Below are 16,033 nucleotides of genomic sequence, written 5' to 3'. Positions count from 1 at the left end.
TGTTGACAAGGAAATCCTATGTGGACCCCAGTATGGTGACTGGTTTCCGTCTTTACCTTCACTGTCTGCAGTGCCAACCCAGCGGCTCGCTCTCGAGGCCATGGACCACACACCGGGTCGTGTGTGCTCATTCTGTCACCAATCTTCGAAAAGACAGCACTGAGTTGGGTAGTGAAGCAGCTTTTCTGTCTCCTGTAATGGGCCCACAGCCGAACTCAAAGTGACGTGTTTGTCCCTCGTTCTCACTCATGATCACCCTTGTCCCCAGCGTCCCCAGACCCAATGGCACCTGATACAGCAGGAATGGGACCCCTGTCGTTCTCTACGAAGCACACTGTGGTGCGGACCCGTATAGCAGGTCAGGAGGACCCTATAAGGAAAAAGGACGTGCACAGGGGACAGGGAGAAAGGGAGGGGACGTTCCATGTGGAGTAGCTGAGATTTGGATAGAGTGAGGTGCAAACCATGAAGATACCTATTGGGAGAATGCACTAGATGGAGGTGACAGGCTAGAGTTGCCGGCACTTTTGCAGAAGACCCAGGGGCTCAGGTGGCCTCAGAGAGGAAATGAGAGTGCAGCCCCACGGGTACTGGAGAGCCCACCTCCCGGGGTTGCTCCCACAGAAGTGAGGGGGGAGCCTCTTAGACAAGGGGGGGTGCGTTCAAGGGTGGTGTGCCTGACCATATGGCTTTTTACAGAATTGTGGTACAATACACATAACATTGACCATCTCAGTCACGTTTTGGTGCCAGCTCAGTGGCATTAGGCACAGTCACCCTGTTGTGCGGCCACCCCCTCCATCATCTCCAGGACTTTCTCCCCTCCCCAAACTGACACTCTGTCCCCATTGAACACTCACTCCCCTCCCCTCCCCAGCCCCAGCCCCCCATCTACTTCCTGTCTCTGAACCTGACTCCTCTGGGGCCCTCCTGTGAGGGGTCCTGCAGGGTTTGTCCTTCTGGGACGGGCTCGTTTCACTGAGCACAGTGTCCTCAGGGTCCGTCCACGTAGTAGCAGGTGTCAGGACCACCTTCCTTTCAGGGCTGTGATGCTCCACTGTGTGGAGGGACCCTGTTTGGTGTATCCGGTCCTCTGTCAGTGGACACGGGTTGCTTCCACCCCACCCCACCCCAGGGCTGCTGTGGACGTGGGATGAAAATCTCCCTCAGAGACCTTTTTCTAGTTCTTTCGGGTGTCATCCAGAAGTGGAATCACTGGGTCATGGGGGCATTGTGTTTAGTTTTTGAGGAGCCGCCACACTGTCCCAGGGTGGCAGTAACTTGGCTGTAAGAGGCGCTGTTGACCACACTCTGGGAGTGTTGGCACGTTGGATTTTATTTGCCGTGAGGAGGATGCTGCTGAGGCCCCCTGGTGGTGTGGGAAGGCGTTCGGAAAGGTGTGCCTCCCTGGCAGAGAGTGGCCCATGATTGGGAGTGCACGTTTGGGGGCGCCTCGTGCTGGGGCAACGGCCGTGACCACAGAACTCAGACTAGCGCTCATAAACGCACTACTGCTTCCCAGTGTCCTGGACTCATGGCTGTGGGGAGGGGGTCTGAGGGAGGCAGGGTGGGAATCGAAGGGAGTTGAGAACTAGTTGAGTCAAAGCCCATTGACATGTCCGCATTCTAAGAAAGTAATTTCCCGCCTCTGTAATTATAGACCTGACTTCCGACCCCGTTCTAAAATGCCAGGGTTCAGGGGGAGGGGCTGAGTGCCCACTGGGGCCAAGTCTCCTTCCAGGTCCCCACTCACTGGGCAGCAACCTGAGGGAAGTTGTGTCCCCCAGGGCTCAGTGTCCTTCCCACACTGGACGACACCATTGCTCGAGGTCAACAGTTGCTTTTTCCTTCGTTTTTAAGATATTCGGCGGATCATCTTTCTTGGAAATTATGACTGCATGTGGCCTGAGAAGCATGCTTTGCGGTCACCATTGGCAGAAACAGCAGGAAAGGTGCCCTGCGGTTGGGGACAGCCAGCATTTCCCAGGCTTCCCAGGAAACAGTACGTCTGTTGTTCCTGGCTGACCTCCCTCTGCTCTGTGAGACCCCGCCAGGCAGTATCTGAGAGGACGGCCTGTTACCTCTGACACCTGGGTCACAGTGGATGCTTGTCTAAGCTGGTGTCCTGGGGTCGCCATAGGAAAGCACCACACACGGGGGGCTTCTAACAACTGCACTGTATTCTCCCCCAGTTCTGAGGCCAGAAATCCACAGCCAAGGTGTTGTAAGGCCACGTTCCCTCTGGAGGCTCTGGGGAGGGTCTGGCCTGCCTCCCCCTGTGTGGGCACGCCTTGGCTCACGGCCGCATCACTTCCATATTTGTCTCCGCCGTCCTTCTCCCTGTGTCCCCCTCTGTCCCTGTTTTCTCCTGTAAGGACACCAGACATTAGCCTAGTGTCCACCCTATCCCAGTGTGATCTTGTCTGATCTGATAGCCACCTTCTGAGGGTCTAGGTAGACATGAGGTTTTGGGCAACACCATTCAACCCAGCATGCTGAGCTGCTCATCCTAAAACACGAAAGCTGGGAAGACCGAGCTGAGAAGCTGGTTGCAAGGGTTACAGGAGAGGGTACAGAGAGGGGCTCTGGCAGGTCCTTGTGCCCAGTACCTGCTGATAAATGGCAGGTGCTAAGAAGCTCATCTCACTCAGGTCACCTGAGCCCCCTAACAGTGAGTGTCATTTCTGTGCCAGACCCACCCCACTTTGCTTCAGCTCAGGAATGACGGCCTACACTAGGCATCTGAGGGTGCAAACCCTCCCTGAGCTGAGGTGGTGCCCATGCTGGGACCGGCACCCACCCGGTGAGAAGCAGAGTCTGTGGGTCTTGGTCACCAGGAGAGGGGGACTACACCTGAGCTGGCTGACTGGGAAGGGCTGGGGCCACCTGAGACCCTCCTTTTTCATCCCCCTCAGTAGAAAAGGGCACTGGGGACGGCCTGGGGTCTTCTCTCCTGTGGGTGGGCTCTTTCTGAGTACAGTACTAAATGGCCTCTATGGGAAAGAAGCCAGAGGCCAGATAATAAAGCAGAGCTAGCCTAGGAGATGCTTCAGCCTCCATTCAAGGTGGTGACAATGACAGGTGGGTGGCAATGCCCACCTGTAAAGGCCCCCTGGGGGACCGACCCCTCCAGGGTCCCCACCACCAGGAGACAGAGGCTGCTCCTCTCTAGGACACCTTAAATGGCTGCTGTACCCGCCCCTTGTCTCGAGGCCCTCTTTTCCCCCAAGACGAGTAGGTAACCATGCAGTAGTCAGCCGATGGCCTCTGAGTGCGGCACAGGGCCTGCACCTCCCACTGTGGTGCCGTTTGCTAACAAGACCTCAACAACACAGCTTCCTGTGTGACTTGCTCTGTCCCCTCCAAACTAGTCAGGGTCACTTTGGAGCCAGCACACCGCAGCTCCCAGGCTGTTCACAGCTGCGTGGCTCCACATTGCGTGGAAGGAGGGCTTTAGTGGGCTTACAGCTTAAGCCCACTATTGGTAGATTGAAGATTCCGACAGTGCAGACACTGGCATCACACTTACCCCTGAGGGACAGGCAGTGCTGCCTCGCCGTGCACCCCATCGGGAGGTCCGGGCACTTTTCCATCTGGACCCGCATCTGGGTGACACGGGTAATGACTGTCACCATTGATACCATTTCACTATTAGCAGCAAATGCAGGTGGGGCGTCCATCAGAACCTCACTCCCTTCCCCCTCCTACAGTGGGGTGTGGTGACCTTACAGGAGGCCCGTCCACCCAAGGCCATGGCTGCAGCTTGTGCAGGAGCTGGGGCCTGAGGCAGGAGAGTAAAGCAGAAAAAGACCAGGAAGGGACCATAGCCTGTCAAGGAGGCCTCCTCCGGCTGGGAGGAGAGTATGGTCTAAAGTTGGTGGGAGAGAGGTGAAATGTTGGGGGGGATAATGTGGCCCCTTGTATGGGAAGGATGGCCAAACACTGACGAGACCTCCAGGGGCCATGGTGCTAGCACGAGGCAGGCCAGCCCTGGGGCCCACCCCCCCGGGACACAGCTGTCCTCAGTGCTACCGCTGACCTGTCATGTCCAGGAGCCCAACCCAGGAAGTGTCCCTGAGGTTGGCAGCCAGCCTGCCCCAGCCCTTCCTTCTGGGCCCTTCCAGGAAATGTCCAGGCCCCAGGGATACAGGGGACCTTCCTGGTTGGACTCAGGTAGACAAGGCGTCCTATTGTCCTGGTTAAGGAAGCCACCAAAGGCTGAGGATGAGCCACGGGGATTCGGGGAGGCGCGTGGCGGGGTCCAGGCCGGCCCTCCTCCTACATAAGGCCCCAGGCCCGCTGCCGTGGCCTCGCGCCTTGGCCTCCCTCACTGGAGCTCAGAAGTGTGCCCGTAACTGCAGCCATGAAGTGCCTCGTGCTTGCCCTGAGCGTGGCCCTCGTGTGTGGCACCCAGGCCATCTTTGTCCCCCGGACCATCCCGGAGGACCTGGACGTCCAGAAGGTATGGGGACAGAGGACGCTTTGCCGGGGGATGGTTGTGGTGGGTGGTGAGCTGCAGGTGGAAGGGAAGCTGGGGCCTCAGAACACAGAGGGGGCCGTGATGTCAGGGGTCTGCGAGAGGTCGCTGGGGCGGCCATAACAAAGCACCGTAGATGGGTGGCTTAAACAACACACATTTATCGTCCCACGTCCTGGAGGCTGGAAGTCCAAGGGCCAGGTGTGGGCAGGGCTGGTTCCTCCCGCGGCCCCGCTTCTGGGGATGCAGACCGCCATGTCCATCTCCCTGTGTCCCCCATGGTCTTTCTCTGCACCCCTCTGTGTCTTCAATGCCTCTTATGAGATCACCAGTCCTACTGGGTTAAACTCCAAGCTAGAGACCTCATTGTACCTTAATCACCTCTTTAAAGAACCATCTCCAAATAGTCACGTTCTGAGCTGCCGGTCATCAGGATTTCAACATATGAACTTGAGGGGACACAATTCAGCCCCTAACAAGACCCCGTGCTCCCCGACCTTTTCTTATCTCCAACCACATGTCTCCCAAGGTCCAAACACTCCCCACTCACTCGTGCAGATGGGCTCCTCAAGGTCTTTCTTTGGGCTCTGATGGGGGTGGCTAGAGCACTGCTCAGCTCAGCAGAGGAGGGGTCGCAGGGCTGGCCCAGGCAGGGGTCAGGGGCGCCCTGAGAACCCTCCCCGCCCCAGCTTGTGCGTCCCCCCCAGGTGGCTGGGACGTGGTACTCCATGGCCATGGCGGCCAGCGACATCTCCTTGCTTAACACTGAGCGTGCCCCTCTGAGAGTGTTCGTGAAGGAGCTGAGGCCGACCCCCGAGAACAACCTGGAGATTGTCCTGCACAGATGGTGGGTGTCCCGGGCTGAGAGCCTGGGGACAGGTCCAAGATGGGTGGGTGGGACGGCTCCTGATGGGACCCGGCTCTCCTGTGGGCAGCATAGTGCCACAGGGGTGGCAGCGGGGCTGGGAGGTTCCGGGTCCCTGGCTCCACAGACTGACCACGCCGAGCAGCCCCGGGGTCGGTGTGTGGGGAGGCCCGTGTGGAGGTCACTGGTGAGCTGCAGCCTGGGGTCAGGGCTTCGGCAGTTCCTGCCATGACCCTGTCTGCCTCTGGAGTGGGTGTGGGGGGCGGAGATGAGAACTCAACCCCAGGCTGCCTGCCTAACGCGGGTCAGCGCCCCTGACCATGGCCGAGGGCACGCCCCGCCCGTTTTCTCTGGCTCCATCTGACCTCTCGTGACCCTGTCCTACCTGCTCGCCTGCGGCTATGCAGTAGTCCCACCTGGGCCAGTGACCAGCCCCGGGGCCCAGACGCCCTGTCTCCTGGGGACTCTCCTGGAGCCGGTAGCTCTGCTCGCCCCTTGGTTTGTCTTTGTCATAGCAGAATCTTCACAGGTGGCTCATAGAGACCAATGTCTTCCAGGGAGGATGGCAGCTGTGCCGAGAGGAAGGTCATGGCAGAGAAGACCGAGGTCCCTGCCGAGTTCAAGATCAGCTGTACGTGCTGGCTCTGTGCCGATGTCCCCCGGGCTCTGGGGGTGGTGAAGGTGCTGGCGCTGTCCCAACACCAGCTTTCACTGCCCTCCTGCCCCCCCTTCGGGGACCATGGACCGGTCCCTGCTGGGCTGGCTCACTCCCCCAGGTGCCGAGGCCTCGTGTGTGCCCCGTCTCTAGAGAGGGCGGGTCGTGGTCCCTCACCTGAGCTCAGGGGGCACCTGTGCATGCCCATGCTCTGTCCTGTCCTCCCAGGACCCCTATGTGGAGCTAAGAGCCACTGCCCGTTCCCCCAATGCTCGGGGCACCACAGCCGGCAACGTAGGTTGCTCCATCTCGCAGACTTGGGGTTCATCCGCTCCTCTGCTCATTCCTCACTAAATTCAAGACGAGAAAGGCCATGGATGGGGGAGTTTCCACCAGGGACAGCCCCCCACCGGCAACCTGGGCCAAGTCCTACTTTACTCTCCCTCAGCCGGCTGTCCAGGTTGATTGTGACCTGACTCTACATAATGACCCCTGACTGATGCTGGGCAGCTGCCCAGGGGCTCCAGGGGCTCCAGCGGCATCCGCCCGCAGTGGGGTCCAGACACTGGCCTGACCTCAGAAGCTGCTCGGGAGTCTACCGTGCAGCCGGTGGTGCCGGGGCCGCCGTTGGGTCAGCGCCATCTCACCCCGTTCCCTCAGATGTGACCGTGCCTCAGGACGGTCCTCTCCTCCCTCACTGGGCGGTGCCCAGTCTCACCTGAGATCAGCATGGAAACCCCATTCCTTAACCGCTCTGGGTCCCGGGACACGGGGATGGGGTGGGACATCTTGGATTGAGTCCCAGAGGTGATGGACGCTTAGGCGGGGATCACAGTAAACAGCGAGAGCCCACAGGAGGGGACAGCCATGCAGGAGCTGGTTCCCACCCAGTCCTCGCCAGGGGTCCGAGCAGCCGGAGCTGACCAGCACTCCTCTCCTGCTGGACACAAGAGCCCAGACTTAGCCTGCGCCGTTGGTCTTCCTTCCAGACCTGGACGAGAACAAGCTGCATGTGCTGGACACTGACTACGAGAGCTACATGTTCCTGTGCATGGAGAACGCCGCTGCCCCAGGGCAGAGCCTGGCCTGCCAGTACCTGTGTATGTGCCCTGACCCGGCGGGGGCCTCACTGTGGGGAGTGGGCGGCAGGTGGCACAGGGGCCACGCGTCCCGCGGTGCGGGGCCCAGGGTCCCGTGAGTTGGGCTGGTAGGGTGCTGGTACTGTGGGTGGCTGACGAGGGACAGAGACGCAGGCTGAAGGGGCAGGTAGGTGGAGAATACCTGTGACGGGGTTGACAAGCTCGACCTAGCTGGTAAGTTACTACAGACCCCACAGTCTTTGCTCACGGAACGTGCCAATCATTTCACCAAAGAAGCTGCAGAAATGTCTTTGGAATGTCCTGAGGACAGACATGAGGTGACATTCACGGTCACAGAAGCGGTGCCATTGGGCATTCCCAGGGCTCCCGAGTTGACCACAGGCATTGGGTTTTGAAGATGCCCCTGGTCCATAAAGCAGCCAGCTGGGCCGTGTGTCCTTCTCCTCCTGGGACCCTGCGGACCCCTCAGTGCTGCGCTGGAGGAGGGGGAGTGGGCGGAGGGGCGGGGATGCAGGGACCTGGAGGGCAGGTGGCCTGAGCCCTGGAGACCACCTCTGGGAAGCTGGGCCAGGCCCAGCTCTGCCGACCTCAGGACGTCCACGAGTCCTTCCTGCATTGACTGCCCGGGTAGGTCCCTGGGCTCCTTAGCTGTCGTCAAAGCCCCCGCAGCCCAGGCACTGACCCAGCATCCCTTCCAGCCAGAACCCTGACGGTCGACGAGGGGGTCATGGAGCAGTTCAACACAGCCCTGAAGCTTCTGCCTGTGCACATCTGGCTTCGCTTCACCCCGACCCAGGCGGAAGGTGACCTCTGAGCCCCACGGTGGCTCCGCAGTCAGAGCGCCCTGGGCACTGGGAATGCCTTTGTCCCCTGGGGGTCTCCCCTTTCCCCCAGATCTCCCAGGAAGCAGTGGGAGGTGGGGGTGCAGAGCCGCTGAGGTGGGGTCCCCGGGCCGAACTCCCTGGGCCCAGGGTCTGTCGTGGCCGACCTGTGACCTTCCTATGCTCCCCCTCCTTCTGCAGAGAGATGCCTTGTCTAGGTGAGCTCCAGCGGACTCCCTCCTGGGGTAACGTGCCAGTCCTGCCCCCCTGTCCTGTGCCCGCGTGTGGGGTCAGTGGGGCCCCTGACTCCCTTCTGTCGGGCCCTGCTCCCCCTTGGGACATTGCTGGACGTCACCCCTCCTGGGACCCTGGCACCTCTGGTCCAGTCTGGGATGTGCTGCTCTGAGCTGATCCCCTTCAGCAATAAAGAAATACCCAGTGATCCTGGCTGCTGAGTCTTTCCTGGCAGTGGGTGTGGGATGGAGCTGGTGAGCGGCTCTAGGGAAAAAGGGGGTCGGGTCCCCTGCACTGGGTCCCCCAAGGCCAGGAGAGAGCAGTGATCCTCATATGTGAGCCACACAAGTCTAATAGCCCAGCTCAGGACACACAGTCCACACCCAGGTACCCACTGTCTTGTCCCTTCAACCTTTCCTCTCACTGGGACCCACTGCTAAGACACTCAGTCACTGGACCCCTCCCAGGGCTGAGGTAGGCCCCGCGGCGTGTCACCTGAGATCCCAGAACACACCCTGGTTGCCCACGGGACCAGCCTTGGTGAGGGCTCTAAGTGGGCGCTCTGCAGCTGGCTGGTCGTGGGAGACACTGCCAGGAGCTGGTCTGTCCCCTTCAACCTCTTTCCCATGTCACGGGTGTTAGTGGATCCCAGAGAGGCACGGCCAGACAGCACTTCACCCTGGGATACAGGTGGTGCTATGATGGCCAGAAAGCCTGACCTGTGTGTGTGGCTGACAGTCCCCAGGGCTCCCAGGGCCAGAGAGGTGGTGGCCATTGGAAGGAGCACACAGTGAGCTGACTGCCTCCTTAGGGTGTGTGGTCTTCACTCCCCACCATAAGACAGTGGGAAGTGAGGATGGAAGTGAGTGGTCCTCTCCTTTCTGGAGGATGGATGGATGCCCCAGGAGGAGCACAGGTGGGAGTAGAGACCTGTGGGACGAGCAGACACGCCTCGTGTCCTCCTCTCGCCTCCCATGGGTTCCCAGGACTGACGTGCAATGTGGCTAAACTGCCCCGACAGCCTCCAGCCGCTGACACACCACACGCCCTTTAGACATAGGCAGGCAGCATCATTCCTGTGGGAATGACTCTGGAACTTTCAGTGTGTCCGGAAGGGTCAGCTGGGGTGTGTTGGGCAGTGGCCCCCCAAGGATGCATGTGAAAAAGGGGTGTATGCTGCCCAGCCTTTCCTCCCTCTGGGCCCCTGAGGTCATGGCCCTGAAGACAGGGCCACTCCTGCTGCTCACCCTCAGCCTGGGCCTGGCCAGTACCCAGAAGACTCTAGAAGAAGTGCCGGTGCAGCCAGGCTTTGATGCCCAGAAGGTAACCGTGCTGCTCGGGCCCCAGACTCAGCCCTGGGACAAGGATCTGGGTGCAAGTGTCACCTGGTGGCTGTGCTCGGGGGTAGTGGGCAGGACACAAAGGGCAAGAAGCCAGTGAGGGGTGAGGGGCATTTCAGGCCCAGGCACAGCCTCCCTGGATGTCCCTCGGGCTGGCTGTCCTGCCCAGCCCCAGGCAGGAGGGGGCTGTCTTCTTCCTGCACAACCCCCACTGGCTCTGGGCAAGGAGGGACCCACCTGCCCTCACCCATCACCGTGGGGAGTGTGGGGGATGTGAGGGGCTGCCTAGGATCCAAGCTGGAGGCTCTGGGCGCCACACAGCACAGGACCCTCCCCCACTCCTTCACCTGCACCCCTGCAGGTGGAGGGGCGCTGGCTGACCATCCGGCTGGCCACCAGCGACACACTCCTGGTCTCCCCAGAAGACCCCTTGAGGCTCGCTCTCCATTCCATTCGGACCTGGAACAAGGACCTGGAGTTTGTCTTGTTCTGGACGTAAGCACGGCCCCGGCAGGTCCTGGCAGGTGTTCATGCTCAGGGCCCCCAAGAGACAGTTACCAGTGGTTAGAATCAGAGGGACCCATGGCACAGAGCTGGGGCTGGAGACGCTACCCTGAGAGGTCTGAAGCTCCAAAGCTTTATGACAAAGGGCCGGCGGGAAGAGCCTCCCCTAGCTGGGTCCTTCCTGCCCATCAGCTGGGGGTCCTCAGTGATACTGAGAACAGTGTGTAAACACAGCCCCAGAGACCGTCAGGGCCACATCCTACTGGTGCTCAGCCAGAGACACCGGAGCCTGTCAGCACACAGCCCCCTCCGCACCCACTCCAGGTGGAAAACTAAAGATCCCAGGCTGGGGGGCATGGGGTGGGGCCAAAAGGCGTGGTGTGTGTGTGGAGCCCAACTGATCGGGGACACCAGGACAAGGTCCCCCCCCAGAGACCCGCAGCTCTGAGCCAAAGACAGACTGGGTCCAACCCCTCCTGGGAGGTTTGGCTGCATCCCAGAAACGAGAAAGCCCGTTCCTCACTCCACGCCCTCCCCCCCCATGTGCCCACTGTGCTCTCCCAACTGGGTGACTCCAGAGCCCAGAGAGCCGAGGGCCTCAGGCAGACACGGGGGACCTCAGCGGGGAGCAGAGTCTGAACTGACACCAGCCTGGAAGCCGGGGGGCCAGGGAAAGGCAAGAGGGCGACCATGTGTAAGCTCTTTTCTCTTTTTTCAGAGGAAAGGGGGTGTGCAAAGGACTCAATGTCACCGTGCACCCTACTGGGCCCCAAGGCCAGTACCAGGGCTTCTGTGAGTAGCCCAGCTCTCTGGCCAGGGTCCCATGCTGGCGGTGGGGGGCAGGGGCAGCTCAATGCCCAAACAACCCTGGGGGAAGTATTGGTGCCGGAAGCAGATGTCCTCGGGGGTGAAGTGGTGCCCACAGGGCGGGTCTGGGCCTGAGGGGCGGAGGACAGAGGCACCACGTCACGGCCTGGGGTCTGTCCCCACAGTGGAGGGAGGTGGCCGTATGTTCATCCGCTTCGTCAGTACTGACTACAGCAGCCTCATTCTTTATGTCCGGTTTGAGGACGGCAGTGACGTCACCAGCCTGTGGGCGCTGCTAGGTAGGTGGTGGCTGACCCTAACGCTGGAGACTCCCCACGTCTGCCCAAGACACATGTTTAGTGCCTGTTGTTCTGAGGGTGCGGGTGCCAGCCTGACCTGCTCAGAGCTGCACTACCAGCCCCTCCGCCCAGCACCCGCTGTCACACACTTACCCACACACACACACGTGCTTGCCTCATCCCTACCTTGTCCCTCCTGTGTGCTGGGCGTGTCCTGGGAGCTTGGATTTTCTGTGGATGGATCAGAAACAGCCCTCCCTGTCTTCCATGGGGGGAGGCAGCCCCTTCCATGATGAACCACATAACAGTCCCTGAGTCACAGCGAGAAGCAGTGGGGAGCACATTGTCCTGAAGACTAGACAGATGTGAGAGGGGCTGGGGGCGTCTGGAGATGGGGGTTGGGGGCCACAGCACCAGGGTTCCGGTAGACTGAGAAGGATGGGGGTGCGGTGCGGGTAGGGGTGCCATGTCATGCAGGCAGCAGGCCCTGCGTGTGAAGTAAGGGCCTTCTGGGGGTCCTTGCCCGAGGGGTAGGGCCTCACTTGCCCCTTCCATGAGCGCTGAGCCCACTCTGCTTCTGGAGGACCCAAGGCAGGCCAGGGGCTGGGTAGTGGGCTTGGGCCTGGCAGGGAGCCAGGAGCAGGGGACACGCCTGAGAAAAGCCTCTGGGTTCTTAGCTTCCTCATCACCAGCCCTTCTGATTTCAGCCAGAAGAGTGCGCGGGGACCCCAAGTGGCTGGGGAGATACCAGGGTTACGTCAGGGAATTCCAGCTGCAGGAAGCCCCAGTCTTTAACCTGGACGGTAAGCACTGCCCACTGCCTCTCCCCTGTGAGCAGGCTGGTGGGCTGGTCTGGAGCCCCCACGAGCCATAACCACAGGGCCGGAGCACGTAAAGACACGGCCAGCCTCTGTGGGGCAGCCGGTATAGTTGGGCCTGTGCCAGGAACCTCAGCTGCCAGCGCTCACAGAGACCCTGTCACGTGGTGAGGTGTGCACAAATGTGTCTCCATTCTATGATGTGGACACTGAGGCTCAGAAAGGTTCAGAAACAAGGTCAAGGTCACACAACCGGGAAGAGGAGCTGGGGGGCACTGGCCTCCCCCTTGTAGCCCCGCCGCTGGGCATCATTCAGTCAATCAACAAACACACAAGCCAGGCCATTCTGGGAGCTCGGGATATAGTTCGAACAAGACAGGCACATTCTCCAGCCCATGTGCAGGTTCCATGGGACACTAGTTCCGTCATTAATTTGTTAGGGACAAGTGCTGAGGTCGTGGGTGGGAGACCTTGCTGTGCTTTGGGCAGGACAAGAGACCAGGGGCAAGGAGGTCAGGGAGGCTGCCTGGAGGATGGAACCGTGTGGGCTTGTGGCAGGAGCATTGGGAGTCCAAGGGAGGGTCTGGTGGGTCATCGAGAGGCACAGGGCTGTCACTAGGGGTGCTGGATCCCAGTGAGGGACAGTGGCTGTGTGCTGTGTTTAATTTCAAAATGAATGGACAAAGGCCTTAGAATCCCCTTGTTCTCTTCCCTCCACAGCCCAGTGCTCCCCACCCGCAGCCTATGCCAGGGCCAGTTCCTGAGTCTTCCTGCCGGGGCCCCTCCTGCCACGCGGCCCTCGCTTCCCTGCCTGCTCCCTCCCTCCCACTCACCCAGGTATCTCCCCACCCCTCTGCTACCTGAGGATGCCCTTCCAGACTGGCCATGCCCCACCCTCTTTTTCTCCCTTTCCTTGCCTCTCCCTCACTGGGTTACCAGGTCCTGCCAGCCAAAAACTAAGAGGCCCACAGCCTTCCCCAGCCTGGGCATGGACCTGAGAACACTGTGGGTGGTGACGAGGGGGCAGGTGTCCTGGAGCTCCTGGCCACAGTGGACACAGCATTACAGTCCAGCAGATGGAACCACACGAGGTATCCTTCAGGGAAGGACTGGGCTGGCATCCTCTGCGAAGGGCTGGGCTGGCATCCTCTGACCTGCCTCCACCTGGATCCTGCTCTGGGGCAGTCCCCTCCCGGGTCAGAGGGGTGTTAAGTGACTACAGAGCCAGCACTTGCTCCCCAGAAGAGCCACGTAAACGACAGGTGAGCTGAGACAGGCCACCGCCCTCTCCTGAGTGTCAGGGCCCTTTGAGGGTGGTGCCTGGATGGAAGGCGCCCACTTCTGTCAGGTGAGCCCGGGGCCACCCACCAGCCGGGCAGGCTCTTAGGAATCTGGGTCAGCGGCCTCGATACTATGTCTGGAAATGCCAGGGAGACAGGTATGACCAGCACCTGTCCCAGAAACGCCTCAGCAAGGCGGCTTCCACCACAGGCAGTCGTCAGCATGATGGTGAGAACCAGCTGGCCACCTGTGTGGGGTCCACCTGTGGCTCACACACAAGCTGGTGCTGAACAGGTGTGCAAAGCGTGCAGCTTCCTACGAATCAGCAAACCCAAGAGGGAAAGTGGGATGGACACATCATCGTCTCAGAGCACATGCTCAGACACTGAGCAAGAAATCTGCAGAATTTCTGCGGGAAACTTTTTAAAATCCTTACTCTGAGTCATGGAAAAGATGACTTGAATAAATAGATATGAGATATTCCTGTGTGGTCAACATCGTAAATATTTACTAATCCTCAAATTAACCTGTACATTTCAAGCACTTCAGTCAGTAATCCTTCGGGATATTTCCCCCAAACTGTGAACCTGAATCTAAAATTCCCATGAAGGGATAAAAGTTTTGAAATGTTTTAGAAGAGTCATGCAAACGGATCAACCATTGCCCACAACTGACATCAGACTACAATGACTAAAATTGTGTGGCCTTAGCTCAGGGGACAGAAAGAAAGATCAGTGAAACCGTTTATAAACTCAAGAAGGGAACACAAGCCAGTATAATAAGTTCATATGTTATACACATGGCCCATCTTCAAAAACATGATTTATTCCACACTAGTGTTGAAGGAAATGGCTGAGATACTTGGAGAAAAAAATAAGGCTAGATATCTAACTTGGCACATTATCTTAAAATTAATTCCTGATGAATTCTGAATCAAAAGAAACACTGAAAGTTCTACAATACCTGTAAGTTGGGGATGGGAAGGCTACACTGTGGATGTAAAGACCAAGGGAAAAGATGGTCATTTTGAAATCTTCAACTTGACTACGTCAAAGACATCCTCAACAAAATGAACATACAAGTGGCAACTTGAAATTAATGTTTTCGACAAATGTGACGGTGTTCATATCACATCTGTGAGTATGTACAGTGACTTTTCACTAACGTCGTTGACAGGCTACGGGAACCGACGTCTGACGGCACCCACTTACTGTCGGCTAACGGCCACAGTCGAGGGTAAGTGCCTGGGCATCTCACTAAGGCCGTATGGAAACCACCCTGAACGGAATGTTACTCGATGACCGGCTATAGGTCCAAGCTCACCGGAGGACGAAAAGGAACCCTTAGCGAAATGAACCCGACAGGTCATTCGCGCATACACACATCAAAGGCTGGTAAATGTAGTTTAAAAGAAAGTCCGACCTTGTAAGGAATACAAAGAAAGAGACGCTATTTTTGCTTATTTAATTTTTGCTTATTTTGAAAAATTTCAAAAAGAAAAACAAGACAAAAAAGCCACCTCACTCAGTGTCCAGTGTGTGGGGACGCGTGCTCTTGCAAGGGGCAGCAGGAGCTGGAACGGACGCTCTGGGTGACCCGGAAACAGACCTGTTCTTCGACCTGGGAACTGTAGAATTCATGGGCTTACCTACCTGTTCTCCTTCCCAAGGTCACCTTTCATATCGACCCTATGCTGTTTTTAAGGTAAAATTTCAGAAGCGCTCTCAACAAGTGTCAGCCTTATCCATAAATTGTCAGGAAAAAATAGTTCCTGTTTGTTTCAGGGCAGCACTGGAATCAAGTCGCCTCCTCTCTCCAGGCCCAACCTGAGGTCACTGTGGACATAGGGCTTGGGGCTAAGGGGACATCAGTTTACACTGTGTTAAGACCTTTGTAGGTCTTTTTAAATGTCAAGAGCTACTCTGTGACACACCAGAATGAAGGGGTCACAGAAACGGCATCGTAGTTCAGTCAGAGGAGACTCTGCGAGACAAAGCTGCACTCCGACAAGTACCCAAAAATAGGACCTAGCCGGACCATCAGCTCTAATGCGTCTTTTGGAGCAAACGTTAATATCAGACCCGGTCTGATTTTACTATAAGACCGGGTCTTATCTAACATGATAGAATATAAGACCAGGTCTTATATTAATTTTTGCTCCAAAAGACGCATTAGAGCTGATGGTCCAGCTACGTCCTATTTTCGAGGAAACACAGTACAAGCTCTAAGAAGGTCATTGTGGTGATTGCACCAGGAGAGGGGGTGGTGACATCACACAAATGAAAGGGACAGCAGGTCTCAGCACGAACCAGTGGGTAGCACGTTCTTGGCCCCAGCTTCTGTCCCATGAAATCATTGTCAACGTTCCTTAACATTTGAGTGTCTTAGCTGCCATGACTGTGGGCTGCTCACTGGCTGCCATGGCAAAGCACTGCAGATGGGCAGCTGAAACCACAGGTCCACGTCCCACATATGGAGGCTGGGAGTCCGAGGGCCAGGTGTGGGCAGGGCTGGGTCCTGCCACGGCCCCTCCCCTGGGCCTGCAGACGGCGTCTCCTTCCTGTGTCCTCACAGCTTCCCTCTGTGCATGCTTATGTCCTCATCTCCTCTTATGCAGTCACCAGTCCTAGGGTCAGGGCCTACCCGAGTGACCTCATTTCACCTTAATCACCTATAAAGACCCCATCTCCTAATACAGCCACATTCTGAGGTCCTGGGGGTTGAGGCTTCCACCTATGAATTTGAGGGGACACAATTTGGGCCACACACTTACTAAACTGCTTTTCATGTCATAAAAGAGGGCTAAGAAGAGCATCATTGTGACCTTGGGCC

The 16,033-nt window shown here is 58.1% G+C and overlaps 2 protein-coding genes across 2 annotated transcripts; both read left to right on the top strand.

The window, feature by feature from the left end:
- Positions 1-4,363: 4,363 nt before the first annotated feature.
- LOC308505078 (beta-lactoglobulin-1-like) lies at positions 4,364-7,911 on the top strand (the record flags this gene model as incomplete). Its single annotated transcript, XM_081066729.1, has 7 exons — positions 4,364-4,462; positions 5,185-5,324; positions 5,900-6,023; positions 6,226-6,291; positions 6,508-6,628; positions 6,987-7,097; positions 7,796-7,911. 7 exons carry the CDS (start codon positions 4,364-4,366, stop codon positions 7,909-7,911), a joined length of 777 nt encoding a protein of 258 aa, XP_080922855.1.
- Positions 7,912-9,364: 1,453 nt separating this feature from the next.
- Positions 9,365-12,684, top strand: LOC308505164 (lipocalin 1-like; the record flags this gene model as incomplete). The annotated part of the gene is made up of 6 exons (XM_081066898.1): positions 9,365-9,475; positions 9,854-9,987; positions 10,715-10,788; positions 10,989-11,102; positions 11,810-11,905; positions 12,641-12,684. 6 exons carry the CDS (start codon positions 9,365-9,367, stop codon positions 12,682-12,684), a joined length of 573 nt encoding a protein of 190 aa, XP_080923024.1.
- Positions 12,685-16,033: the final 3,349 nt, after the last annotated feature.

This window comes from Rhinolophus hipposideros, assembly GCF_964194185.1.
Source record: "Rhinolophus hipposideros genome assembly, chromosome: 11".
Taxonomy (NCBI): Eukaryota; Metazoa; Chordata; class Mammalia; order Chiroptera; family Rhinolophidae; genus Rhinolophus; species Rhinolophus hipposideros.
The sequence above is the reverse complement of the archived record's forward strand: the minus strand, read 5'-3'. Positions and strand labels throughout refer to the sequence as shown.